Here is a 27,748-nt window from a genome sequence, read left to right on the forward strand (position 1 = left end):
ATAATGTATACCATTTTGTACTGATAGTGATTTTACGTTACAATAACTAATCAGTGGGACATTTGGGCCATATTTGGAAAATGAAGACTGAGAATGCGGAAAAGGTAACTTGACCTATTTATTTTTTTCATTTTCAAGTGTTATAGGTTAAAAAGTTAAAACAATAGATACTGACTTTGTTAAAGAGATGTATACATTTACCTGTGGGGTGAATAACTTAATTAAATTAAAATCAATCTGGCATACTTGTACCATACAATTACAACTTAATCATCAGTGACCCCAACATTACTACAAAGAAAACAGGAAACCAGGAGTTGCGTGCTCATTTTAAAGGGTTAACAATGGCTGAAAAACCAGTGATTAGAAATATTTCAAAGTTGTTGGATTAACTTCTTTCACATTGAAACGAAAGAACATATATTACATTTGACTTCTCCTGTTTTTGTGCACATTCATCGGAATATTTGCATACTTAACATTTTGAAGAAAAACTAGCAAACCTGGTTTTATTTGGTCATTTGCTCTTGAAATTTTGATCATTTGAAATAAGGAAAAAATGGAGGACGAAGACTGTAAATCAGGTCAGTTTAGAGGAATACGTAAGATTGCACAGGAAGGTTTGTCAACAAGTGATGTTACCGAAGTGAAAACTAAATATGAGGCAGATCTTCACAATCATCAAGTTGTTTATTCGGGAAACCCAAATTCTGTGCAGTCACATAATGGAATGTACAACATGGCGTCCGACTATAGCCATTACACTGCAGGCTTTTCTTCTGGAAATACAACATTTACTTACCAACAGAATGGGGTCTTAGACTTCTCACAGTGGCCTGGACAGGTATACATTTAAGAAAACATCTAGGATTTTGTTTCACAGCAGATTATTTTTATTGTAATGATATCATAAACAGAAGAAATTCAGTAACAAAAAGAAATCAGTGTGACATGTTGGCTATACCATGTTCAAATAAAGACACAAAACCTGTTGAGAGTTCTGACCATAGAACCAAAAACTGTAAAGATACAAAAATAAAACTATAACTACACTGTATATAAGTATCAGACAAATATGACTAAAACATATTAGTATGGAACATCATTATCATTTAAATAAAATATAATACAATTAACTACTAACAAATGACTTGATACAATATAATGATATCAAAATGAAATAAGTCCAGGTAAGTACAGACATACAGTATATAGATTAGATGAAAGATACAGTACCAGTATGGAAGTATATGCCGTTATGTTAAAGACATTGTGTATAAAATAACCTGTCTAAATTACCTGTATGTGGCACAAAGTTTGTCTACATTTTGATATTGACAGTCTTAAAGATAAGTCTGCAAAGTTACAAATGAAACATAAAACATTGAGTGTAAATGAATAGACTGTTATTCTGATGAAAATATCAGAATATAGATTTAGATAAATTACAGTTAAGCAGATCCAAATAGATTAATTTGAAATCACGCAACATCATAAATATATGAAAATACAGGTAATAATAATCATAATCTTTACAATACCTAGATTGCAGTGTCCATACAAATGATCAAATACAATAACAATTGGTGGGAGTGTGGTGGATATTAAAATAAGTATGAACATACTTTACTGGTTTGCAGGTATTTCACGTTTACAGTTACCAAAGCACCCGATCCATCCGTCGGTCAAGCAAACAATGACCGGAACTTACAAAAAAACGTGAAATCAAAAGAACCAATAAAATAAGACGTAAGACTGTGACGTAAGACAAAATTTAACTGACCAATGACCACAGGACACTGTATAAAAAGAGTGACGAGTCAAACCACTTAAGTATACACGTGACTAATGAACAACATACAATATAGCTGTAAACTATTAGACAAGATTTAACAATTACTTAGGCAATACAATTCACATTATCTTAAAAGTCGATCCTGCCACATTAAAAATACACATAGATGAAAAAATAAAGAAAAACACCAGTGAAGTTTTATGTAAATAACATTGTGAATGTTAATAGTTTTGGTAGTTATCATGATACAAATGCTGAAGATAACGAAGTTAAAATGATGCAGTAGATATAATTGCTCCCTATTGATATATGGAGTAGTCTAACTGATGTGCAATATGGCCCAACACATGGGTAGTTCTGATATTATATCTTACTATTTCTGGTTTTAACTGGGATGTGGTTAAATATCACTATTATTGAAAAGAATGTTTCATTTTTAATAAATTGTATGACTGAACATAAAATCCATAAATCAGTAAGTAAAGAAATCATGAAGTGTGAGCCAATGTAGATAATTAGGTTGTTGATGACCTGGATGAACAGATTCTATGTTCCTTTTAAATTGCATATATATCAAATTATGTAGCTACCTCATTAAAGGCAGACCTACAAAACGATGCACCTCTTTCCCTTATAATGCCAGAATAAATGTAGTAGGTCTCCTGGAAAACGTTCTTACATTTAGATAATGTTTACTTATGATATACCGTAAAAACCCACGTAATGTCCGCATCTGTGTAATGTCCGCACCCCTTTTTTGACACAAAAATCTGGGGAAAAAACCCACCTTCCATGTAATGTCCGCGGGTAAAAAATGCAAATTGAAGCTGCCGATTTCATTTCACGTACGCTAATGTCGTAATGGCCGAGAGCATGTCGCATTGTGTATAACTTACAGGTACCATTCAAGAATTCACTTAATTGTTTATAACAACAGTTATTCTCCATAATGGTACAGTAAGCTTACCAGTATGACAAGTCCTCATTTCGATAATTGGTGTTTTGATAAGGGTTAGCCCAGCAGTGTTATAAACAGCTTGGGTCATCTCCTCACCTCGAGTGTGAGTGAGTGACAGCGTGTGATTAGCCAATTAACGATAACTGAATAAATAAAGAATCTTGTTTAACACTGATTATCCAAAGACTGGTCCTCTTTTCTTGTTTGACATACTGTAAAGGCATGCCATACTCTTGCTATGTAGAATGGAATCAATGACCATAGACTGTGACTATTTTGATATATAATATGGTTCTGTACTGATTCAGCAACATAGTTATTTTATATAAGATATCAAAAAGTGAAAATGATCATTTCCATACCAGTTGGATTAAAATTGGCTATTAGGACCAAAAAGTCTCTGTTCAGACTTAGACATATTTTAATTCTTAGAATCTTAAGATTCCTTCTTTATACCGGTACTTGGTTTGAAAGCAGTGCTTCTTGGAAAGGTCGTATGTAATGTAGTCCTTGTTATTTGTCATACAATATTGTTGTCATAAAAAACTTCAATACCAGTTTCATTTTACAGCCGACTGGGACCTGGGACCCAGCAATGTCCCTTTGGGCTCGTGTTCAGCGTTTGGATGGTGATGTCATAAAGAGGATTCAGTCCCAGTATGGACAACATTTTCCTATTGAGGTGCGCCACTACTGTGCCCAATGGCTGGAAGAGCAACCATGGTAATGTCTATGTAGAATGTTTCATCTTTTGTTTTGTAGATTTTATATCATCACTTGCATCGTTTTATTGTCCTTTCAATACTTAAACTCACCTATTTCAATCAAGCATTTCTAAAGGCTGATTGTTGTTTTTAACAATAGCTGACAAGCATTCAATGTGTTTGCTTACCTGAACATCAAAATTAGTATTAAGAGTGTGGAAAATAACTTCATAGTCTTGTGTGTGTACCATTAGACTTTTCATAATTGCAGTAATAAGTAAATCTCTTCTGAAAAATAAAGAGTGTCAATTGGATACCAATCATTGTTAATGTATCATATGAAATTAGTTGTGTTCTGCACCCAGGAGTCAGATTGAGGAGGACAACCCTGCCCATGAAGTTTATGCCCAACAGGTTTTGTCTCATTTAGTCAAGGCCATTAACATACAGATAAATGAGTTTCCCAACAGCAGTGAAAGCTTTTTACAGAAAATGGTACTGCAGGAGGCTGCAAACAAACTCCAGGTTGGTCTCTCCAGTAGATAAACTATTACAATGCATCTTTCCAAAAAAAAAGAAAAGAAAAAAACAAAAACAACACTTCCCTTCCTCCCCTCCCCCACCCCCACCAAAAAAAAAAAAAGAAAGAAAGAAAAAAAAAAACTTTATAAGCTTTTACATACTTCAGATAGCTTGCTTGTCTACCATCTCCAATGAAGTCACACTTGTAAAAAATCTATGAGTAATTTCATCTACAAACAGATTTTCATTTAAAGAAAGTTAAAATCTGCAGACCTTATTTAAGATAAGTTAAGAAGAAATGTGATGTCTTTTCTTGGTACTTACCATACAGGCCCTATATAGCACATCTCCACTGCTATTGGTTAAGGAGATCAAAAGCTGTCTGGCTCAAGAGGAAAGATTTGTACACCAAGCTGAAAATGTAAGTAAAATCTAATATTTCTAGTAAAAATAGTTCATTATACCGATTTGATGAAAAAAAAAATTAAAATGATTTTGCCCAGCAGTGATTGTATGTTGAAGTATACACTTTTTCTGTTGATCTACCTGTACTGGTACACACTTCTTGTTTTCACAACTCAAGCTGAATTGATGGCTATATGAAGAAAGTACCTCTGCTTCAGACTTGCATGATTTTCAAAATTAAACAACTTGGTTGCCATCTTGAAAATTTTTTTCGTCACTTTTCCTGAAATTTGCATGTACCTATTAATTAAAGTTTACTTAATCAACAATCAGGACAATTGTTTTTATTTAGATGTTTAATTGATGATTCTTATAAATTGGAATGGATAATTAAAACAAAGCTTTTAGATTTGACTTTCAAAATTATTGGTAACTGTTGTTTGCACTTTGAATAAATAGCCAGTACAGAACCAAGACACAATGAATGATCAGCTACAGTCCACAGAGATTCACAAACAGATCGTGGAAATGATTGAGAGTTGCCGAGAGAAAACACAGGTAAGTACCCACAGAGATCTACAAACAGATCAGGGAAATGATTGACAGCTTGCCGAGAGAAAACACAGGTAAGTACCCACAGGGATCTACAAACAGATCAGGGAAATGATTGACAGTTTGCTGAGAGAAATACAGGTTAGTGATATGGCAACTGTTCACTCTGTCATTGTAATTCAAATTATAATTATAAATCTTATTTTAGGATAAATCCGAGAGTTCATCATATGTGAAGGGGTCAGAAAGAGGGAGTAGACATGACTATTTGTGACCTTTTCTGTCATACAACAGCTTTCTACAAGTGCTTTATTTCTTACACAGGCAACAGAGTCGTTTCTGAAACAGCTACAAAATCTTCAAGAATCATTTGTGATCCAGTATCAGAACCAGGTCAAAGTGAACGGTAAGAATTTACAAGTAAAATCAAGATCACAGAATCTAATAAAAAAATAATAAATATAGAGCTATTAAAGAAAAGATTATGGTGTTAAACTAATGTAGGTAATCCATGTAGACAGAAATGAAAGTGATTACTTTCTAAATAACCGTTTTAGTCAATAGGAAAGTTTTTGATTGTCCCAGCCATTATTATATGATTATATAGGACTGAACAAGGAAGTTTTCCGTAGCATAATTATTAACATTAATCACTGGCATCAGGTTTAATTTGATTTAAGAATATTACTGGAGATGACCAAGATTAGCAGGCAGACATGTTTTTGGAATTAGAATCAGACTTACATTCCTATAGTTTGACAGAAAGGTTATACAAATTATAGCCTAGGATTTAGAGACATTTGGAATTTCTGTGCTTTCCCTTGCGCCTAAGTTTATGTGCGTGATTGCTAGGGAGCTTCTGCAATTCCATGTTGTCTATAAAATTTGTTCATTTGGTGACTCCTTTTCAGAAGTTTATATTGCCCTCTGACAGACAACTGCTGCTCCCACAGTTCATCTGGTATCTGGTTGAACATCAGTTTTGTTTTGATACTCGCCTAGCTTTTTCATCATTGCAGATGTAACAGATACCTATGTCAGTATACACATATATACATAATAAACGTCAGCTGGGACAAGGTCACTATTTGTGGTCACATTTGTTTGAGGTCAAAATTTGAAATCTGATGAATCAACACCCTGTACTGTGCTTAAAACCTGTAGTTTTACCGACAATTACATTCACAATTTATCAATATATATAGTAACACAGCAACAAAAACAGAAATTTTGAGTGACAAGTCACATGGTACACTCTCCAACAGAGAAAATTTGACAGACAAGTCACATGGTGCACTCTCCAACAGAGAAAATTTGAGTGACAGGTCACATGGTACACTCTGCAACAGAGAAAATTTGAGTGACAAGTCACATGGTACACTCACCACCAGAGTAAATTTGACAGACAAGTCACATGGTACACTCTCCAACAGAGAAAATTTGAGTGATAGGTCACATGGTACACTCACCACCAGAGTAAATTTTACTTACTGGTCACCTGGTACACTCTCCAACAGAGAAAATTTGAGTGACAAGTCACCTGGTATGCTCTCCAACAGAGAAAATTTGAGTGACAAATCACATGGTACACTCTGCAACAAATAAAATTTGACTAACAAGTCACCTGGTACACTCTCCGACAGAGAAAATATTTGACTTAACATGTCACATGGTACACTCTCCAACAGAGAAAATTTGACTAACAAGTCACCTGGTACACTCTGCAACAGATAAAATTTGACTAACAAGTCACCTGGTACACTCTCCAACAGAGAAAATTTGACTTACAAGTCACCTGGTACACTCTCCAACAGAGAAAAAAATTAACTAACAAGTCACCTGGTACTATCTCCGAAAGAGAAAATTTGAGTGACAAGTCACATGGCACACTCTCCAACAGAGAAAATTTGAGTGACAGGTCACATGGTACGCTCTGCAACAGATAAAATTTGACTAACAAGTCACCTGGTACACTATCCAACAGATAAAATTTGACAGACAAGTCGCCTGGTACACTCTCCAACAGAGAAAATTTGAGTGACAGGTCACATGGTACACTCTGCAACAGATAAAATTTGACTAACAAGTCACCTGGTACACTCTCCAACAGAGAAAATTTGAGTGACAAGTCACCTGGTACGCTCTACAACAGAGAAAATTTGAGTGACAAGTCACATGGTACACTCTCCAACAGAGAAAATTTGAGTGACAGGTCACCTGGTACACTCTCCAACAGAAAAAAATTGACTAACAAGTCACCTGGTACTATCTCCAACAGAGAAAATTTGACTTACAAGTCACCTGGTACACTCTCCAACAGAGAAAAAAATTGACTAACAAGTCACCTGGTACTATCTCCGAAAGAGAAAATTTGAGTGACAAGTCACATGGCACACTCTCCAACAGAGAAAATTTGAGTGACAGGTCACATGGTACGCTCTGCAACAGAGAAAATTTGACTAACAAGTCACCTGGTACACTCTCCAACAGATAAAATTTGACAGACAAGTCACATGGTACACTCTCCAACAGAGAAAATTTGAGTGACAGGTCACATGGTACACTCTGCAACAGATAAAATTTGACTAACAAGTCACCTGGTACACTCTCCAACAGAGAAAATTTGACTAACAAGTCACCTGGTACACTCTCCAACAGAGAAAATTTGAGTGACAGGTCACATGGTACACTCTGCAACAGATAAAATTTGACTTACAAGTCACCTGGTACACTCTCCAACAGAGAAAATTTGAGTGACAAGTCACCTGGTACACTCTCCAACAGAGAAAATTTGAGTGACGGGTCACCTGGTACACTCTCCAACAGAGAAAATTTGACTAACAAGTCACCTGGTACTATCTCCAACAGAGAAAATTTGAGTGACAGGTCACATGGTACACTCTGCAACAAATAAAATTTGACTAACAAGTCACCTGGTACACTCTCCGACAGAGAAAATATTTGACTTAACATGTCACATGGTACACTCTCCAACAGAGAAAATTTGACTAACAAGTCACCTGGTACACTCTGCAACAGATACAATTTGACTAACAAGTCACCTGGTACACTCTCCAACAGAGAAAATTTGACTTACAAGTCACCTGGTACACTCTCCAACAGAGAAAAAATTGACTAACAAGTCACCTGGTACTATCTCCGAAAGAGAAAATTTGAGTGACAAGTCACATGGCACACTCTCCAACAGAGAAAATTTGAGTGACAGGTCACATGGTACGCTCTGCAACAGATAAAATTTGACTAACAAGTCACCTGGTACACTCTCCAACAGATAAAATTTGACTAACAAGTCACATGGTACACTCTCCAACAGAGAAAATTTGAGTGACAGGTCACATGGTACACTCTGCAACAGATAAAATTTGACTAACAAGTCCCCTGGTACACTCTCCAACAGAGAAAATTTGACTAACAAGTCACCTGGTACACTCTCCAACAGAGAAAATTTTAGTGACAAGTCACCTGGTACACTCTCCAACAGAGAAAATTTGACTAACAAGTCACCTGGTACACTCTCCAACAGAGAAAATTTGAGTGACAAGTCACATGGTACACTCTCCAACAGAGAAAATTTGACTAACGAGTCACCTGGTACACTCTCCAACAGAGAAAATTTGACAGACAAGTCACATGGTACACTCTCCAACAGAGAAAATTTGAGTGATAGGTCACATGGTACACTCACCACCAGAGTAAATTTTACTGACTGGTCACCTGGTACACTCTCCAACAGAGAAAATTTGAGTGACAAGTCACCTGGTACGCTCTCCAACAGAGAAAATTTGAGTGACAAGTCACATGGTACACTCTCCAACAGAGAAAATTTGAGTGACAGGTCACCTGGTACACTCTCCAACAGAAAAAATTTGACTAACAAGTCACCTGGTACTATCTCCAACAGAGAAAATTTGACTTACAAGTCACCTGGTACACTCTCCAACAGAGAAAAAAATTGACTAACAAGTCACCTGGTACTATCTCCGAAAGAGAAAATTTGAGTGACAAGTCACATGGTACACTCTCCAACAGAGAAAATTTGAGTGACAGGTCACATGGTACGCTCTCCAACAGAGAAAATTTGAGTGACAGGTCACCTGGTACACTCTCCAACAGAAAAAATTTGACTAACAAGTCACCTGGTACTATCTCCAACAGAGAAAATTTGACTTACAAGTCACCTGGTACACTCTCCAACAGAGAAAAAAATTGACTAACAAGTCACCTGGTACTATCTCCGAAAGAGAAAATTTGAGTGACAAGTCACATGGTACACTCTCCAACAGAGAAAATTTGAGTGACAGGTCACATGGTACGCTCTGCAACAGATAAAATTTGACTAACAAGTCACCTGGTACACTCTCCAACAGAGAAAATTTGACAGACAAGTCACATGGTACACTCTCCAACAGAGAAAATTTGAGTGACAAGTCACATGGTACACTCTGCAACAGATAAAATTTGACTAACAAGTCACCTGGTACACTCTCCAACAGAGAAAATTTGACTAACAAGTCACATGGTACAGTCTCCAACAGAGAAAATTTGAGTGACAGGTCACATGGTACACTCTGCAACAGATAAAATTTGACTTACAAGTCACCTGGTACACTCTCCACCATTGCACATCCTATGTAGGTATTAAGTTCTTAGTTTTCAGGGTTTCTGTAAATAATTAATACTTAATAAATCAATAATTATGTCATTTCGTTCTAAGTGAAACATAACTCTGAACAAAAAGTTAATGTAAATTATTCAACAGAGATTGAAACAAAAAATGTTAACACTTTCAAACCTTTAATATATTTTTACTTAAGTAAACATATCTTTTCTGGGATTCACTCATCATCATCAAGTTTTCTGTTGGAAAAGATTTTGTTACAAGAACTGAAAACGTGAGATAGACTGTCCTTTTTTCGGTTATAGCCCAAATTCAGCAGGTTGAGAAACAGAACAAGGAGCTAGGTCTACTTGCACCAGGGGCAGATCGTATACTTGCAGAAGGCACGTCAAATGAGCAGTACCAGCAGGTCCTCCAGAACAATGCACAGGTGGAGAAAAAACTACGTAAACAAAAGGATGACCTTGAGCGAGAGTTGCTCACCAAGGCCGAGGAGTTGCTCCAGTATCGCCTGGTATGAAGCTTTTGAGTTCTACTTTGAATATCATCACTGTCTATACTGATGGGGAAGTCACCAAATTGGTCAGAAATTTTCACAGGATGTATTATATGACAAAAATGAAAATGTTTAGATCTTAGAGGGTTTTAATGCATTTGATTTATATATGCAGATGTAATTGGAAGGAGTAATGAAAAAACACAGATCCTAGCTGCTGGGGTTTGAATTAGGTTGATAGCTTGAATTATTCTTCTATACTGATAATTCTGGTGAGGCAAGAGTGACCCTTTAGTCTACATCCAGACACTCTACTGCTAGACTAAAGCAAACCTCCCACTAGTCAAGGCTTGAAATGTGCTCTACAGTTTAAAACATTCTGTATCAGAGAATTAATTAAGTGCAGTGCTCAAACAAGCCATGAACTGATGAAATGTTTTCAGTTACTATTGTGTAAGATAATTTAGAGGAATAAAAAAAAGAGCAAGAATGAATTTGATAAACAAGCAAGTAATTGATCCGTGTCATTGGCTATCCATGTTGCGATTTAATCTTTATTCCTTTACTTTACACAGCATCTAGACACTTTGATTGTAAAAATTATTGAAGAATTTATTACTGTTGTTGTTTCTGTATGATATAGATGCTGGCAGACAAGCATCGAGACACATGTGTTAGCCTAGAAGAGCTACAGAAGATGGTAGTAGATAAAGAACTCATTGCATGGAAACGCAAACAGCAGTTGTCAGGCAATGGGGTGAAATTTGACACACAACTGCTGGATGTTCTCCAACAGTGGTCAGTGGCAATCTGGCAATTTTCTTGATTTAAAGAATTTAACAGTTTAATGCATATTGACAGAAGAATGTGAGCAAACATATACAACAAAGGGATCCATTGAAAAAGAGCTTGTGAGAGACAGTGAAAAAAAATAAGAAAATCATACTTTTATTGGCCATCATGTTTTTCGTTTGTCGTTGTGCACATCCACTCTCCACTGTCCGTGCATAAACTTTCCATTCAAACGAATTCTTCTCAATAACCAAAAGGTCAATAGTGCTGATTTTGCGCGTGTGGTGATGGCATTTGAGTAGTAGCATTTATAAAGAATGATTTCATGTTTGCTGAAAATGTTTTTATGAACCAATAATGTTTTCTTTGTAAGCTGTAGAGAAGTTGAGCAATCTATTTTAAGCCTATTTGGCCCTTTCATATATTGATCTTTATAGTCAGATGACCATTAAGACACCTGGGCCTCTTGTTTTTCCATATCATTGTCATGATAATGCAATTTCATTATAAATTGTATTTCTGAACAAAGTGTAAAGGAAGCAGTCATTTTGGGATTATGTACTGTAGGTGTGAGTCCCTGGCCGAGATGATTTGGAAGAACCGACAACAAATTCTAGGAGTGGAGATCCTTCGTCAGAAGCTTCCTATCGACATCCCTACTGGTACACCAGACCTCGTGCCTGAACTCAACCAGAAAATCACAGGTCTCCTCTCCTCTCTAGTCACAAGGTATTACAGTCAGGTTGTGTGTTATTCTTGTCACTATTCATTTCAGTGATGTGACCACAAACATCAGATGGATCTTATCTTGTATTTCATATGTAGGTTCCCTATGGTTTGTGTAAATGTGCCTGTTAAATATTGAGACTAATCAAACCAACAAAATGGACAGTAGATGCTAAATTTAGCTTTTGACAGAATAAGGATAAAGATGAGGAAAATGGGAAAGAGTTTGTGGTCTTTATAATAGAAATCTCTACAAAATTACATATCAATGTTGCTTGTACAATGAATTCTCTCTCTCAGCATGCATGTTTAACTAAAATGGTGTAGCCATGGATTGTCGTGACATTGCCATGGATTGATGTGACATTGTCGTGACATTGCCATGGATTGCCGTGACATTGCTATGTCAGGGTGTCATCAATCAACTTGATGCCATGGATTGCCGTGACATTGCTATGTCAGGGTGTCATCAATCAACTTGATGCCATGGATTGCCGTGACATTGCTATGTCAGGGTGTCATCAATCAACTTGATGCCATGGATTGCCGTGACATTGCTATGTCAGGGTGTCATCAATCAACATGATGCCATGGATTGCCGTGACATTGCTATGTCAGGGTGTCATCAATCAACTTGATGCCATGGATTGCCGTGACATTGCTATGTCAGGGTGTCATCAATCAACTTGATGCCATGGATTGTCGTGACATTGCTATGTCAGGGTGTCATCAATCAACTTGATGCCATGGATTGCCGTGACATTGCTATGTCAGGGTGTCATCAATCAACTTGATTCCATCTCTCCAGTAATGAAAACAAAGGGTCACATTTTTGCTTTCTGTTGTGCATTTTCTGGTAACCAGATTAACTTCGATTTATAATTTAATTATTAATATATTAAACGATACATATTTACATATATACAGTATTTCTTGGTTATCAGTTTATCACTTTGATTCATAAATACCAGTCTAGAATTTGTTAATTCATTACTAGGTATATATAAACAATTTTGTGGTATTTCGTTATTTACTGATAGCCATATATTGTTTCCCCCTTTAAGTATATTTTGTCTCCTTTTTACTTGCGATGTACGTTAGTGAGTACAGGTTATCATTATTACTATCTTAACGGCCCGTCAACACATAAAAGGTCATTAGGGCCATCAACCGGTGAAACACACAGCGATCCAAAAGGAAGTAACATTAAACAAACTAAAAATGTAATTGACAAATCCTAAAAATCTTAAATGGGTATGTTAACACAAAAGATTTAAATGTTAAGTCATAGTTTATAACATAGACCAACATTTTCAGATAACATAGAATTTTGTTAGACTTGTAACGTTACGATAAAAAATTTCTCGAGTAGACAGAAGGTCAATGCAGTCCAATAAAAAATGTTGACCAGTGAATGGCTCATCACATCCTATGCACCGAGGATTATCTTCGCATTTCATTATATATGAATATGTGAGTACAGGTATGAGAGTTGATAGAGTGATTGTACAATGTTGATGTTACATGTTTGATCATTTCCTGTCCTTGTCAATAAATGATGCGGATTGGTTTGTGTTGCAGCACATTCATTGTAGAATCACAACCGCCTCAAGTCCTCAAGAAAGAGTCCAGATTCACAGCCACAGTCCGCTTACTGGTGGGAGGTAAACTCAACATCCACATGTCACCACCCACTGTCAAGGCATCTATAATCAGGTAAACACAGGGAGGTAATCTCAACATCCACATGTCACCACACATTGTCAAGGCATCTGTAATTATTAAGTACAGGGAGGTAAACTCAACATCTTGATGTCACTACATACAACAATCAATGCATCTATAATCAGTTAGGTACAAGGGGGTAATCTCAACACCACAGGTTAAGAAAAGGGAGGTAAACTCAACATCTTCATGTCACTACCTACAACAATCAATGCATCTGTAATCAGTTAGGTACAGGGAGGTAATCTCAACACCACAGGGTAAGAAAAGGGAGGTAAACTCAACATCTTCATGTCACTACCTACAACAATCAATGCATCTATAATCAGTTAGGTACAGGGAGGTAATCTCAACAGCACAGCGTAAGAAAAGGGAGGTAAACTCAACATCTTCATGTCACCACACAAGGCATCTACATTTATAATCAGGTAAGCTGTCAAAGTAAGGCTGTAAGCTTACAGAATTGGTAAGTTATGAAAAAGATACCTAGAATTAAAAAAATTCTACAGTAATTAGCTTTTTTTTAGGGGTCAGGAACGACAGGATTCTGCTTCAACAGATCTGTTTTTTTGGCTTTTAGCGAACATCAGGCAAAAGCATTGCTGAAGAATGATGCACACGCAAAGAACGAAACAAGTGGTGAGATTCTGAACAACAATGGGACAATGGAGTACCACCAGGCTAAAGGAGAGCTGAGTATCACCTTTCGTAACATGGTCAGTTATTGACTAACACACGATTTTAAAACTTTATAAAATTAGATAACATGTCATATATTCAGAACACTATTCAAATTAATATAAAACTATATTTCATATAGATATGTAAATACACATTACACTTATATAAGTGCAATCACATATGAAGATGACATACATTCATAACACTTTAAAGAATAACATATCATGCATTCATAACACATTTTACAGATTAATATGTCATACATTCATAACACTTTACAGATTAATATGTCATACATTCATAACACTTTACAGATTAATATGCCATACATTCATTATACTTTACAGATTAACATGCCATACATTCATAACACTTTACAGATTAATATGTCATACATTCATTATACTTTACAGATAAATATGTCATACATTCATAACACTTTACAGATTAATATGCCATACATTCATAACACTTTACAGATTAATATGTCATACATTCATAACACTTTACAGATTAACATGCCATACATTCATTATACTTTACAGATTAACATGCCATACATTCATAACACTTTACAGATTAATATGTCATACATTCATAACACTTTACAGATTAATATGTCATACATTCATAACACTTTACAGATTAATATGCCATACATTCATAACACTTTACAGATAAACATGACATACATATGTAATACTTCACAAGTGTCATATTGGCATTTTTTACTCATCTTGAGATTGTTGGGTGGGCGGAGGCTGTTAAAATTTCCCTTGTTCTGTCCGTAAACAGTGCTTGTTAATGTAATACTGTTATCAAATTGGATATGTGGATTCCCTTGGATCCCTAAGTACATTTGTTGAATTTTTTACTTATTGAAAAAATAAGATGGCTGACAGGTGGCCAAATGGAATTTTGTTGCCATTTCTTGAATGGTGCTGAATGGATCATTCTCAAATCAAATAGCTGATAAAAGAACAGATAAGAGGAGAAAGGAAAAGATCCTATGATATAGCACATGTAAAGACCCCAGGAAATATCTTCAGGAACAAGAAATCTTTAGTGAAACCATGGTAAAACAAGGCTACAGGAATAGATCTGATGAGCCTGATCCAGAACGCTCATCAATGTTCGTTTATGGTCTTGTGGTTATAGAAGTCACTTTATCTATTTACTTACTGAGACAAATTGTTTTTGGCGGCAGTTGATGGATGTCAATCCAGGGATATACTGTACACCTCAGATCTTACTGTATGTTGACATAGTGCAGTACTCTAAACAAAATGATTCATTTCATCCTTGGCCTTTACTTGTGTTAAAAAAAGAAATAACAAAATTTCTTCTTTGTACTTGCAGTCGCTGAAGAAGATAAAACGGGCAGATAAGAAAGGATCAGAGGTGTGTTATTATTTTGACAGTATAGACATTGATGCTATTTTAAGGCCTGAAATGTCCAATAACAATTTTTCCTTTCCGACCCTTTTTTGACAAAGTTCAATTTTGACCTACTTATCTACAGTATTTTATTTTGATACCTGAAGCATGATTCTTTTTAACCATTTAAATCGCACACTGGTACTACAATATACTGATAGTCGTTATGGTCCCTCATATTTTTGTCTCAATCAATAATATCAAATTTGATATACCTCTCACAGTAGAAACTAGGTTATAAGCAATTGTTTTAATCTGAATACATGGAAACATGTCTAGATGTATAATGTATCATATTTGGATGTTTTAGGTGGCTAAAATTAAATGTTAACTTATTTCACTTAACATTTTTTTCTAAATACAGAACCTGACTTTAATTTGTCAAGGTTGACTTTGCTTTAGTAAAACAAGTTTCCTCAAATGGACCTTTAAAATCAAAACTATAAATGTTTTGATTCTGGTATTTAGGACCTGATCTTTTGAACTCTTTATTTTCTTGACCTATGAACCTGGCTTGACCTATAACCTATGATATCCACAGGCAGTAACAGAGGAGAAGTTCTGTGTGCTCTTCCAATCAGACTTTCAAATTGGCAATGGAGAGCTTATGTTTCAGGTCTGGGTAAGTACATTATTTCATCCAGAGGGATACACGTATTGGTATTTCATTTTTAAATGAACTTGCACATCTAACCAAGTGTTTAACAAAGTGTAGCTGAATTGACTACAGTACTATAATCTGTTTTTTCCATCTTGTCACACTTTTTTTTATCTTGGTGTACATGGGATTATAGTACAGCCGAAGATGTTGGTTGATTCCTTATCAACTCACACACTACGCATGTCAGTGCGACTTGGCTCCACACTGGTCATTTGTCTGATCAAGGTGACCATGTAGTCATGGAAAAATCACGCTCTAATCTTCTGATGGTTGTGTTTAAAGAACTTCTAATCAGTAAAATTAAAAAAATGGTGGGTGCCAAGGTCACACTGGTTATAGACTCATTTTGAAGTACAGAATGAGTCATGCAACAGCCCTTCTATGTAACATGTATTACAAGATTTCATGTTTGAACTTACCACCAGATATTTATGTGGGAAAGAGCTTCAGTTATCAGATCTTAAAGTGATATATACTTAAACTAATGACCAATGTCAGTGACAAATTTTTAGTTACAAATGTATGTACCAATAGGTATAGAAAAGTCTCCATATCCTACATATTTTTCACTTTTTCTGTTGTCTGTTGCATTGTGTCAATTGATTTACTGTTTGGTCAATCTGTCTGTAGTTCTGCATTTTAAATGTGTGAACTTGAAGGTACACTAATTGTGGATTGTGTCAACTTAGTTTTACAATAGCAAGGCTAACCAGAAATAATGTATTTTGCTAAGGGATAAAGTATCAGGAATTTAATCTCTTATTCCAGACCCTGTCTTTACCCGTTGTTGTAACTGTACACGGTAACCAGGAGTGCAATGCCATGGCAACAGCTCTGTGGGACAACCAGTTTGCTGAGCCGGTGAGTAGAGAGGACAGCACACTGCCTCAGTCAGGTTGTAATATTAAAGATTTACAGTTTTTTGGCTGGAAAAATAAGAACGTAATTATCAATTTAGGAAGGCTGCTTCAGAACAGCCTTAGAAAAGGTAGGAAGAGAAAAGGTATAAACTCCATGTGAATGTATCCTTTAAGTCACACAGTAATTCCATTATTCTTCCTGTGAGCCCACACTGGTAAAATGCAACAAATAATCTTTATTACAGGGTAAATACTGGATTTTACTGGAACTTACTGTATATGGTTTCCTTTCAGGGGCGAACACCATTTGCTGTACCAGACTCTGTTCCATGGTGTCAGATGGCTGAACTACTTAATGGAAAATTCCAGGCTGCCACCGGGCGTGGGCTGACTGCAGAAAATCTTTCCTACCTCGCTAACAAAGCATTTGGTATGTGTGGTGTATTTAGTGCTGTCAGTTTTTCCTATCACATATGATAATACACTGTATCAGGAAATTTATAATGGTTTTACTGTATGAGAGATACAAACTATACATAAATAGATAGTGATTTGAGCATCAAAACCAGGGATTCCATTACTGTAGATTTAAATGAAAGGTTTAATTGTTTGGTTATTAGTTACAGGATGCATCATCTCCATGTCTCTTGCTGTTGCATTATGTTTACATCAGTTTAGATTTAAATATGTCTGATTTTTATAGGTATGCTGGATTGTGTTTTTGTATATCCAAACACAATAGAATTATATTTTTATTTATGAAAAGTTGGAATTTGTAAGATATGATGGTAGGAGGATGGACCACCTATCTATACATATTAATAAGTAAAATATTGTGTATTTCTATATAGGTCAGATAAAACCAGGAGAGGACTTCTCACAACGACCAATATCATGGTCAATGTTCAACAAGGTCAGTAGTACTTTACTATACACTTATGTGGCAGTAAGCCCACCATATCTATTGTAGTTCAATAAAGTTGTTGACATGATCAACCTACTTTGGATAGTAAGCCCATTCCTACTCTGAGTCAAATTTTACATTTTGGCTCCCTGGGCTTATTGAAGGATCAATACAGTATTTAAAAGAATTCCTTATAATGTCAAAAGCTTCTCATATTAAAAAAAAAAAAGAAAGCTTGAACAAAAATTAAGAACATATACTATTTTTGTCTTGGAACAATTGAATTTAGTTACATTTAATTCCATATTACATGTACATATGTCACATCTTTCTGAGTATCTTTGCCCTTTAAAGGACAAAAAGGTCATGATTTTCCTAATTATATCATACAGGTATCTTACCTAAACAGTCATAGCGTACCAGTAGCTGAACTCTTAAGTCATAAATTACAGGGAGCTGGTCTCTAAAGTCATAAAACACAGGTAGCTGAACTCTTAAGTCATAAAATACAGATAGCTGATCTCTAAAGTCATAAAACACAGGTAACTGATCTCTAAAGTCATAAAACACAGGTAACTGAACTCTTAAGTCATAAAATACAGATAGCTGATCTCTAAAGTCATAAACACAGGTAGCTGAACTCTTATGTCATAAAATACAGATAGCTGAACTCTTAAGTCATAAAATACAGGTAGCTGGTCTCTAAAGTCATAAAATACAGGTAGCTGGTCTCTAAAGTCATAAAATACAGGAAGCTGGTCTCTAAAGTCATAAAATACAGGTAGCTGGTCTCTAAAGTCATAAAACACAGGTAGCTGGTCTCTAAAGTCATAAAATACAGGTAGCTGGTCTCTAAAGTCATAAAACACAGGTAGCTGGTCTCTAAAGTCATAAAATACAGGTAGCTGGTCTCTAAAGTCACAAAATACGGATAGCTGGTCTCTAAAGTCATAAAATACAGATAGCTGGTCTCTAAAGTCATAAAATACAGGAAGCTGGTCTCTAAAGTCATAAAATACAGGAAGCTGGTCTCTAAAGTCATAAAATACAGGAAGCTGGTCTCTAAAGTCATAAAATACAGGTAGCTGATCTCTAAAGTCATAAAATACAGGGAGCTGGTCTCTAAAGTCATAAAATACAGGGAGCTGGTCTCTAAAGTCATAAAATACAGGGAGCTGGTCTCTAAAGTCATAGAATATAGGGAGCTGATCTCTAAAGTCATAAAATACCGGGAGCTGGTCTCTAAAGTCATAAAACACAGGTAGCTGAACTCTTAAGTCATAAAATACAGATAGCTGGTCTCTAAAGTCATAAAATACAGGAAGCTGGTCTCTAAAGTCATAAAATACAGGGAGCTGGTCTCTAAAGTCATAAAATACAGGAAGCTGGTCTCTAAAGTCACAAAATACAAGGAGCTGGTCTCTAAAGTCATAAAATACAGATAGCTGATCTCTAAAGTCATAAAATACAGGAAGCTGGTCTCTAAAGTCATAAAATACAGGGAGCTGGTCTCTAAAGTCATAAAATACAGGAAGCTGGTCTCTAAAGCTGGTCTCTAAAGTCATAAAATACAGGAAGCTGGTCTCTAAAGTCATAAAATACAGGGAGCTGGTCTCTAAAGTCATAAAATACAGATAGCTGATCTCTAAAATCACAAAATACAGATAGCCGATCTCTAAAGTCATAAAATACAGGGAGCTGGTCTCTAAAGTCATAAAATACAGGAAGCTGGTCTCTAAAGTCATAAAATACAGGGAGCTGGTCTCTAAAGTCATAAAATACAGGGAGCTGGTCTCTAAAGTCATAAAATACAGGAAGCTGGTCTCTAAAGTCATAAAATACAGGGAGCTGGTCTCTAAAGTCATAAAATACAGGGAGCTGGTCTCTAAAGTCATAAAATACAGGGAGCTGGTCTCTAAAGTCATAAAATACAGGGAGCTGGTCTCTAAAGTCATAAAATACAGGGAGCTGGTCTCTAAAGTCATAAAATACAGGAAGCTGGTCTCTAAAGTCATAAAATACAGGAGCTGGTCTCTAAAGTCATAAAATACAGGGAGCTGGTCTCTAAAGTCATAAAATACAGGAAGCTGGTCTCTAAAGTCACAAAATACAGGGAGCTGGTCTCTAAAGTCATAGAATATAGGGAGCTGATCTCTAAAGTCATAAAATACAGGGAGCTGGTCTCTAAAGTCATAGAATATAGGGAGCTGGTCTCTAAAGTCATAAAATACAGGGAGCTGGTCTCTAAAGTCATAAAATACAGATAGCTGATCTCTAAAGTCATAAAATACAGGAAGCTGGTCTCTAAAGTCATAAAATACAGGAAGCTGGTCTCTAAAGTCATAAAATACAGGGAGCTGGTCTCTAAAGTCATAAAATACAGGGAGCTGGTCTCTAAAGTCATAAAATACAGATAGCTGATCTCTAAAGTCATAAAATACAGGTAGCTGATCTCTAAAGTCATAAAATACAGGGAGCTGATCTCTAAAGTCATAAGATACAGATAGCTGATCTCTAAAGTCATAAAATACAGGTAGCTGGTCTCTAAAGTCATAAAATACAGGGAGCTGGTCTCTAAAGTCATAAAATACAGGAAGCTGGTCTCTAAAGTCATAAAATACGGATAGCTGATCTCTAAAGTCACAAAATACAGATAGCTGATCTCTAAAGTCATAAAATACAGGAAGCTGGTCTCTAAAGTCATAAAATACAGGTAGCTGGTCTCTAAAGTCATAAAATACAGATAGCTGATCTCTAAAGTCATAAAACACAGGTAACTGGTCTCTAAAGTCATAAAATACAGGGAGCTGGTCTCTAAAGTCATAAAATACGGATAGCTGATCTCTAAAGTCATAAAACACAGGTAGCTGATCTCTAAAGTCATAAAATACAGGTCGCTGGTCTCTAAAGTCATAAAATACAGGGAGCTGAACTCTAAAGTCATAAGATACAGATAGCTGATCTCTAAAGTCATAAAATACAGGGAGCTGGTCTCTAAAGTCATAAAATACAGGAAGCTGAACTATTAAGTCAGAAAATAAAGGTAGCTGGTCTCTAAAGTCATAAAATACAGTGGATAGATGGCTAAAGAGGAACACCTAAAGTCATATAAATACATGGGAGCTGGTCTCTAAAGTTTAAAATAGGAAGCTGGTCTCTAAACAAAAATACAGGAAGCTGGTCTCTAAAGTCATAAAATATGGATAGCTGGGTAAGTTTATAAAGAGTCATAAACATACAGGGAGCTGGTCTCTAAAGTCATCAAACAAAAATAGATGGGTAAGTTTATAAAGAGGAACACCTCAAACAACTAAGGATAGAAGTAAATAAAGAGGAACACCTCAAACAACCATGGATAGATAGGGTAAGTCTCTAAAGAGGAACACCTCAAAACATACAGGATAGCTGATCTCTAGAAGTCTCAAATAAAATACAGGGAGCTGGTCTCAAACAACCAGTTTATAAAGAGGAACACCTCAAACAACCATGGATAGATGGGTAAGTTTATAAAAAAGAGGAACACCTCTCATGGTAGAACAAGTTTATAAAGATAGGACCTCAAACAACCATGGATAGATGGGTAAGTTTATAAAGAGGAACACCTCAAACAACCATGGATAGATGGGTAAGTTTATAAAGAGGAACACCTCAAACAACCATGGATAGATGGGTAAGTTTATAAAGAGGAACACCTCAAACAACTCAGGATAGATGGGTAAGTTTATAAAGAGGAACACCTCAAACAACTAAGGATAGATGGGTAAGTTTATAAAGAGGAACACCTCAAACAACCATGGATAGATGGGTAAGTTTATAAAGAGGAACACCTCAAACTACAGTGGTTAGATGGGTAAGTTTATAAAGAGGAACACCTCAAACAACTCAGGATAGATGGGTAAGTTTATAAAGAGGAACACCTCAAACAACCATGGATAGATGGGTAAGTTTATAAAGAGGAACACCTCAAACAACCATGGATAGATGGGTAAGTTTATAAAGAGGAACACCTCAAACAAATATGGATAGATGGGTAAGTTTATAAAGAGGAACACCTCAAACAAATATGGATAGATGGGTAAGTTTTATAGAGGAACACCTCAAACAACCATGGATAGATGGGTAAGTTTTTATAGAGGAACACCTCAAACAACTAAGGATAGATGGGTAGGTTTATAAAGAGGAATACTGTTAGTCAAAGTGAAAAGGTCACACACACGACCACTTCAAAATTGAAGTATTTAAATATCTGAAATACAACGTAGCTTGTGATCCTTCAACAGATTTAGCTAAACAGTATACTTTGAAACTATTTTACTGTGATTGGTCTACGTCAAAGGTTACTCTTGGCTAGTGTTACTGTTTTTTGAAAATTTGGTTTTTACATGTATATTTTTGCTTTTGTTCGATTTGAAACAGGTCAGTGATTGGGTTTGTCACGAAGTGCTCAGCACAGGAATGGTTGTTGACCAAACCAAATGGAACATTTCTGTTACGATTCAGTGACTCGGAGACTGGAGGAATTACAATAGCATGGGTAGCTGATGATCCTGCAAAGCCAGGTAAATCTTCTGTCAATCTATCACTGGTCTTCTAGCTCACTTGATGCATTCCTTCTTATTGACCCTTTCCTCTTCCTCTCTCACTTTCTCCCTTTCCTTACCTTTTTCACCTTCTTTCTCTGATCCTCTCACCTGTATTTGTTCTTCCATGTCTTACATTTTGTCATTTTTTTTCCACTCTTGTCTCTCAATGATTTTTGCAACTCCTTCTCACTATAAGTATCTTGTCTTTTCTTCTCATCTTTCTCCATCTTTTCTATCTTTTCACCATCACCTTTGCTCTATCAGATCTGTCTATCACATCTCAGATCAGATGTGCTCAACCTATGCAATGTAAAAAAAAAGTTGAAGAGAATCGTGATAATGAGAATATGCATGGTGTGTTTTTTCTTCAGGAGAGAGAGCTGTATGGAACCTGGCTCCATATGGGCGTAAAGACTTCATCATCCGAAGTCTGTCTGATCGCATTAAGGACCTGGATGCTTTGGTAACTCTGTTTCCAAATGTACCTAAATCACAGGCTTTTGGAAAATATTACACAGCAGTATCAGGTAGGTGTCACTCTCATCAACAGGCCTATATCAGAATCTGACTTTGAAATAAGGAAATATACAATGACATTTTTGACAAAAAGTATCTTTCATTTTGTTTGGACTTTTCCAGAAAAACATAACAGTGTGAAAGATGGATATGTGCCCAGCTCATTAGTTGCCAAGTTACCAGACAGTCTGTGAGTATTAACATGGGCAAGGTCAATTAAAATGTTCAAGGTCAATGAAGAGGATGTAAAGATATAGAGATTTACAAAATCATCACAATAATTTGTCTTACTTTCTCTCAGTGTTAATTTATTCTTTAAATATTACAATAGTAATTTGATATATATATTATATGTACCTTTTACAGAGCAAATGCAGCACCTATGGATTTCAACAATCCTCAAACTCCACAGGGCTCACACCTTGGACCCGACTCTCCCACCTATGACTCCAACAGGTAAAATGCAGATAAACTATCAGTCACTAGTGAATACTTTTACCTACCCAGGTAGTTTATCTGTCAACTTTTACATAGTTCATCTGTCAACTTTTACCTAATTAATCTGTCAACTTTTACCTTGTTCATCTGTCAACTTTCACCTAGTTTATCTTTCAACTTTTACCTAGTTCATCTGTCAACTTTTACCTAGTTCATCTGTCAACTTTTACCTAGTTCATCTGTCAACTTTCACCTAGTTCATCTGTCAACTTTCACCTAGTTAATCTGTCAACTTTTACCTAGTTCATATGTCAACTTTTACCTAGTTAATCTTAATCTAGTTAATCTGTCAACTTTTACCTAGTCAACTTTTCATCTGTCAACTTTTACCTAGTTCTAGTTAATCTGTCAAGTTCATATGTCAACTTTTACCTAGTTAATCTGTCAACTTTAGTTCATCTGTCAACTTTCAACTTTTACCTAGTCAACTTTTTAGTTCATCTGTCAACTTTTACCTAGTAATCATCATGTCAACTTTTACCTAGTTAGTTCATCTGTCAACTTTTACCTATCTGTTAACTTTTACCTATCTGTCAACTTTTACTTTTACCTAGTTCATCTGTCAACTTTCACCTAGTTATCTGTCAACTTTCACCTAGTTAATCTGTCAACTTTCACATAGTTCATCTGTCAACTTTCACCTAGTTAATCTGTCAACTTTTACCTAGTTCATTTGTCAACTTTCACCTAGTTCATCTGTCAACTTTCACCTAGTTAATCTGTCAACTTTTACCTAGTTAATCTGTCAACTTTTACCTAGTTAATCTGTCAACTTTTACCTAGTTCATCTGTCAACTTTCACCTAGTTCATCTGTCAACTTTCACCTAGTTAATCTGTCAACTTTTACCTAGTTCATATGTCAACTTTTACCTAGTTAATCTGTCAACTTTCACCTAGTTAATCTGTCAACTTTTACCCAGTTCATCTGTCAACTTTTACCTAGTTAATCTGTCAACTTTTTCCTAGTTCATCTGTTAACTTTCACCTAGTTCATCTGTCAACTTTCACCTAGTTAATCTGTCAACTTTTACCTAGTTCATATGTCAACTTTTACCTAGTTAATCTGTCAACTTTCACCTAGTTCATCTGTCAACTTTCACCTAGTTAATCTGTCAACTTTTACCTAGTTCATCTGTCAACTTTTACCTAGTTCATCTGTCAACTTTTTCCTAGTTCATCTGTCAACTTTCACCTAGTTCATCTGTCAACTTTCACCTAGTTAATCTGTCAACTTTTACCTAGTTCATATGTCAACTTTTACCTAGTTAATCTGTCAACTTTTACCTAGTTCATCTGTCAACTTTTGCCTAGTTCATCTGTCAACTTTTTCCTAGTTCATCTGTTAACTTTTACCTAGTTCATTTGTCAACTTTTACCTAGTTTATCTGTCAACTTTTACCTAGTTCATCTGTCAACTTTCACCTAGTTCATCTGTCAACTTTCACCTAGTTAATCTGTCAACTTTCACATAGTTCATCTGTCAACTTTCACCTAGTTAATCTGTCAACTTTTACCTAGTTCATTTGTCAACTTTTACCTAGTTTATCTGTCAACTTTTACCTAGTTTGTCTGTCAACTTTCACCTAATCTCTCATGATTTTATCACAGAAACAATGTTAACAAGATGCTTGTGTGGGATTTTAGTTATTTTGTGAGAAGATCCAAGCCCAAATTTAATTATTCATATTTTTAGTGAATGTTGATGCATTAAATATATATACTACACATGATTTTCCCAACATAAGTAGGTAAACGGTAAAATCTATAGATTAATTATTTTCACACCCAATAAATTCTGTCAACTGTACATGGGATTTAGTGGATTGGACTTACTGGATACATTTTATTTTCAGTATGGCCTTGAATCCGAATCATTTGCAGCCAATTGAGGAGGATATGGATGATGCAGGTGTGTTTGATGTAACACTGTTGACAGACTATAATCCTGATGACATCAGCGACATCAGTGACATTAACATTGCTGAATTCATAAAGACGATGTCCCAGAAAAAGTGAACGACACACTCACAAACTACAAACATATTATCTACTGTGTGTAAAACACAAAACATTTTATAGTGAACTACTTGTTTTTAATAGATGTATATTTTTAAGAAGAAATGTTACTACCACACATTTAAACTGAGATTTATGGTGTATTTTATTGAGTACCTTATAAAGGATTTGAAATCGTACCGATTTCTAAACAATCGGTACCATCAACTGTGAAACTAAAAGATATTTACTAGGTTTTGTACAGGATTTACCTATGATGACTTATATGTAAATTTAACTTGCATAATATGTTTGTAATGCGGATTAGTATTTACAACATCAAAGGGTCATGATAAGGACATTGTATACAGTGTGAGTTCAGAGAGAAATGCTGTACCTCTGACGACAGGGATAGGCTTATAACAGGATGAAGAAAAAGATTTTATTTGACAACTGTGACGAAAAACAGTATACATGTATATTTTTAGGTTTATCTTACCAGATTGGACAGCTTATCAGTATAGGTACAGTAAGTGATAAGTAAGAGGAGCTACATTGAAGATGTCGAGGTCTTTTATAAAGTGTTGTGGCTGGCACATAACTCTATTTTCATAATACTGGACATCCACAGAGAGTAGTCCAAGGCCAGTAAAACCTCCCTCCAAAAAACAAGAATTGTTTCTTTAAAAATGAGAATGTTAAAAATTGCAGTAGAGCTGTTGTATCGGGTGTTGAATGAACAGATAGTAAGAAAGACCTTATTCTTCATTAGAAGATTTTAACTTCTTGTTTGTTTAAATGTTTAAAAGTTCTTATTTTGCAAGGAAAGTATAAAATTATATTAGTAATGGAGAAAATTATGGTAATTTTCATATTGCCTGCAAAAAAATACTCCCTTTTCATTTTTTTACATCTGGTTTAGGTGACTATTAACTGTTGATGAAAAAAAAAATATCTAGTAAAATTATGGCACTCTTGTGAGTATTGGGTGACACAAAACAATGTAGGGCCCTTTCTGTGTGTGACATATACAGGATAACTGTATTTTTAATCTTGTCTGATTTTGCACATTTAATGTGTATATGTGTACTAGTCATTAAAGTTTTAAAGATTTTCTCTCTTACCGAGAAACATTTTAAATGTTATTGTGTGTGTGATGGCAGAAAATGCACTTTAATACAGTTATGCATTACTGTTTGAATTGTTATTCTTGGTAAATCCCGGATGAACCTGGAGTCCACCCATCAGGGAGATACTGAAATAGCCTTTACATATTTCGTGGTGAGGACATTGTTTGATATTGTATTATGTCTGCTTAGATTTGTACAGATATGCGGTAACAGATTTTTGAGGAAGTATTAATGAGTATAATTGTTACTTTGTTGTAGAGACATGATACACACATTAAGGCTTTGTTTAATTAGTGATTCCCCTTATCAGAGACCAACAAAAGGATTTTGTTGCAAAATTTCTCAAGCAATTTCAATCAAAGACTACTTATTTGCAAGTTGGCACCTACTCGTGGATAGTACTGAAGCTATGAGAATAGATCTGGAGACAAGAAGGACTCGATATTCACAGGAGTTGTAGTGGTTGTAGAGACATGAGGTTGACTTACAAATACTAACAGAGATTGTAAAACGCCAATCATGTATGCATGTAACCAAATCATTCTAATAAAAGGAATTATTAAAGAGTGATTATTGTCACTTTCTCTTTTAATAGGGGTTATAGATGGTATACATGAGTTTAGAAAATTAAGATCAAAATCAGCATTACTAATTTGAAACATGCATCAACCAAGTACCTGGAGAAATCCTTAATGATGCAACTATCATAGGTTTTAGCTCACCTTTTTGTATACAAATTGGTTTCAGTCATGACTTACAGGATTTTGAGTAGGTTTGGTCGAAAGCATCCCTAGGGAAAGCTGAACAAATTTTATATAAATGGTAGGTTATGGCCTTCAGGGGCCAACGGGGTCAAAAAGGGGAAATTTTAAAATCCTACTTCTCCTGTAGGAATAATTGGATATATCCCAAATTAAGTCTGAAGTATTCTTGGGTGAAGTGGAATCAGTTGTGTATAAGCAGTTGATTTCAGCACCCCGCCCCCCGAGAGTGGGAGGGGCATGACACAGTTAGGGAAATAGAGCAAATTCTGAAAAATCTTACTTTTCCATTAGGAATGATTGGATATTGTAAAATCCTACTTATCTATTATGAATGATTAGATGTTGCCATATTTGGTCAGAAGTATTCTTGGATGAAGGGGAAGAAAGTTTGTGTAAGGATTGGT

The 27,748-nt window shown here is 35.5% G+C and overlaps 1 protein-coding gene across 1 annotated transcript; it reads left to right on the forward strand.

Annotated features, from left to right (window-relative positions):
- On the forward strand, nt 1-27,148 carry LOC132557596 (signal transducer and activator of transcription 5A-like). Its single transcript, XM_060222105.1, has 23 exons — nt 1-104; nt 3,325-3,476; nt 3,823-3,982; nt 4,311-4,400; nt 4,844-4,942; nt 5,261-5,342; nt 9,881-10,089; nt 10,715-10,869; nt 11,431-11,592; nt 13,171-13,305; nt 13,895-14,030; nt 15,355-15,396; nt 15,974-16,054; nt 16,862-16,954; nt 17,248-17,383; nt 17,805-17,866; nt 21,294-21,355; nt 21,929-21,976; nt 22,274-22,416; nt 22,812-22,967; nt 23,080-23,146; nt 23,323-23,412; nt 25,309-27,148. Exons 1-23 carry the CDS (start codon nt 81-83, stop codon nt 25,469-25,471), a joined length of 2,547 nt encoding a protein of 848 aa, XP_060078088.1. The 5' UTR covers nt 1-80; the 3' UTR covers nt 25,472-27,148.
- The last annotated feature ends 600 nt before the right edge of the window (nt 27,149-27,748 follow it).

This window comes from Ylistrum balloti, unplaced genomic scaffold (assembly GCF_031769215.1).
Source record: "Ylistrum balloti isolate Yb309-2 unplaced genomic scaffold, AGI_CSIRO_Ybal_v1 Utg370700, whole genome shotgun sequence".
NCBI lineage: Eukaryota > Metazoa > Mollusca > Bivalvia > Pectinida > Pectinidae > Ylistrum > Ylistrum balloti.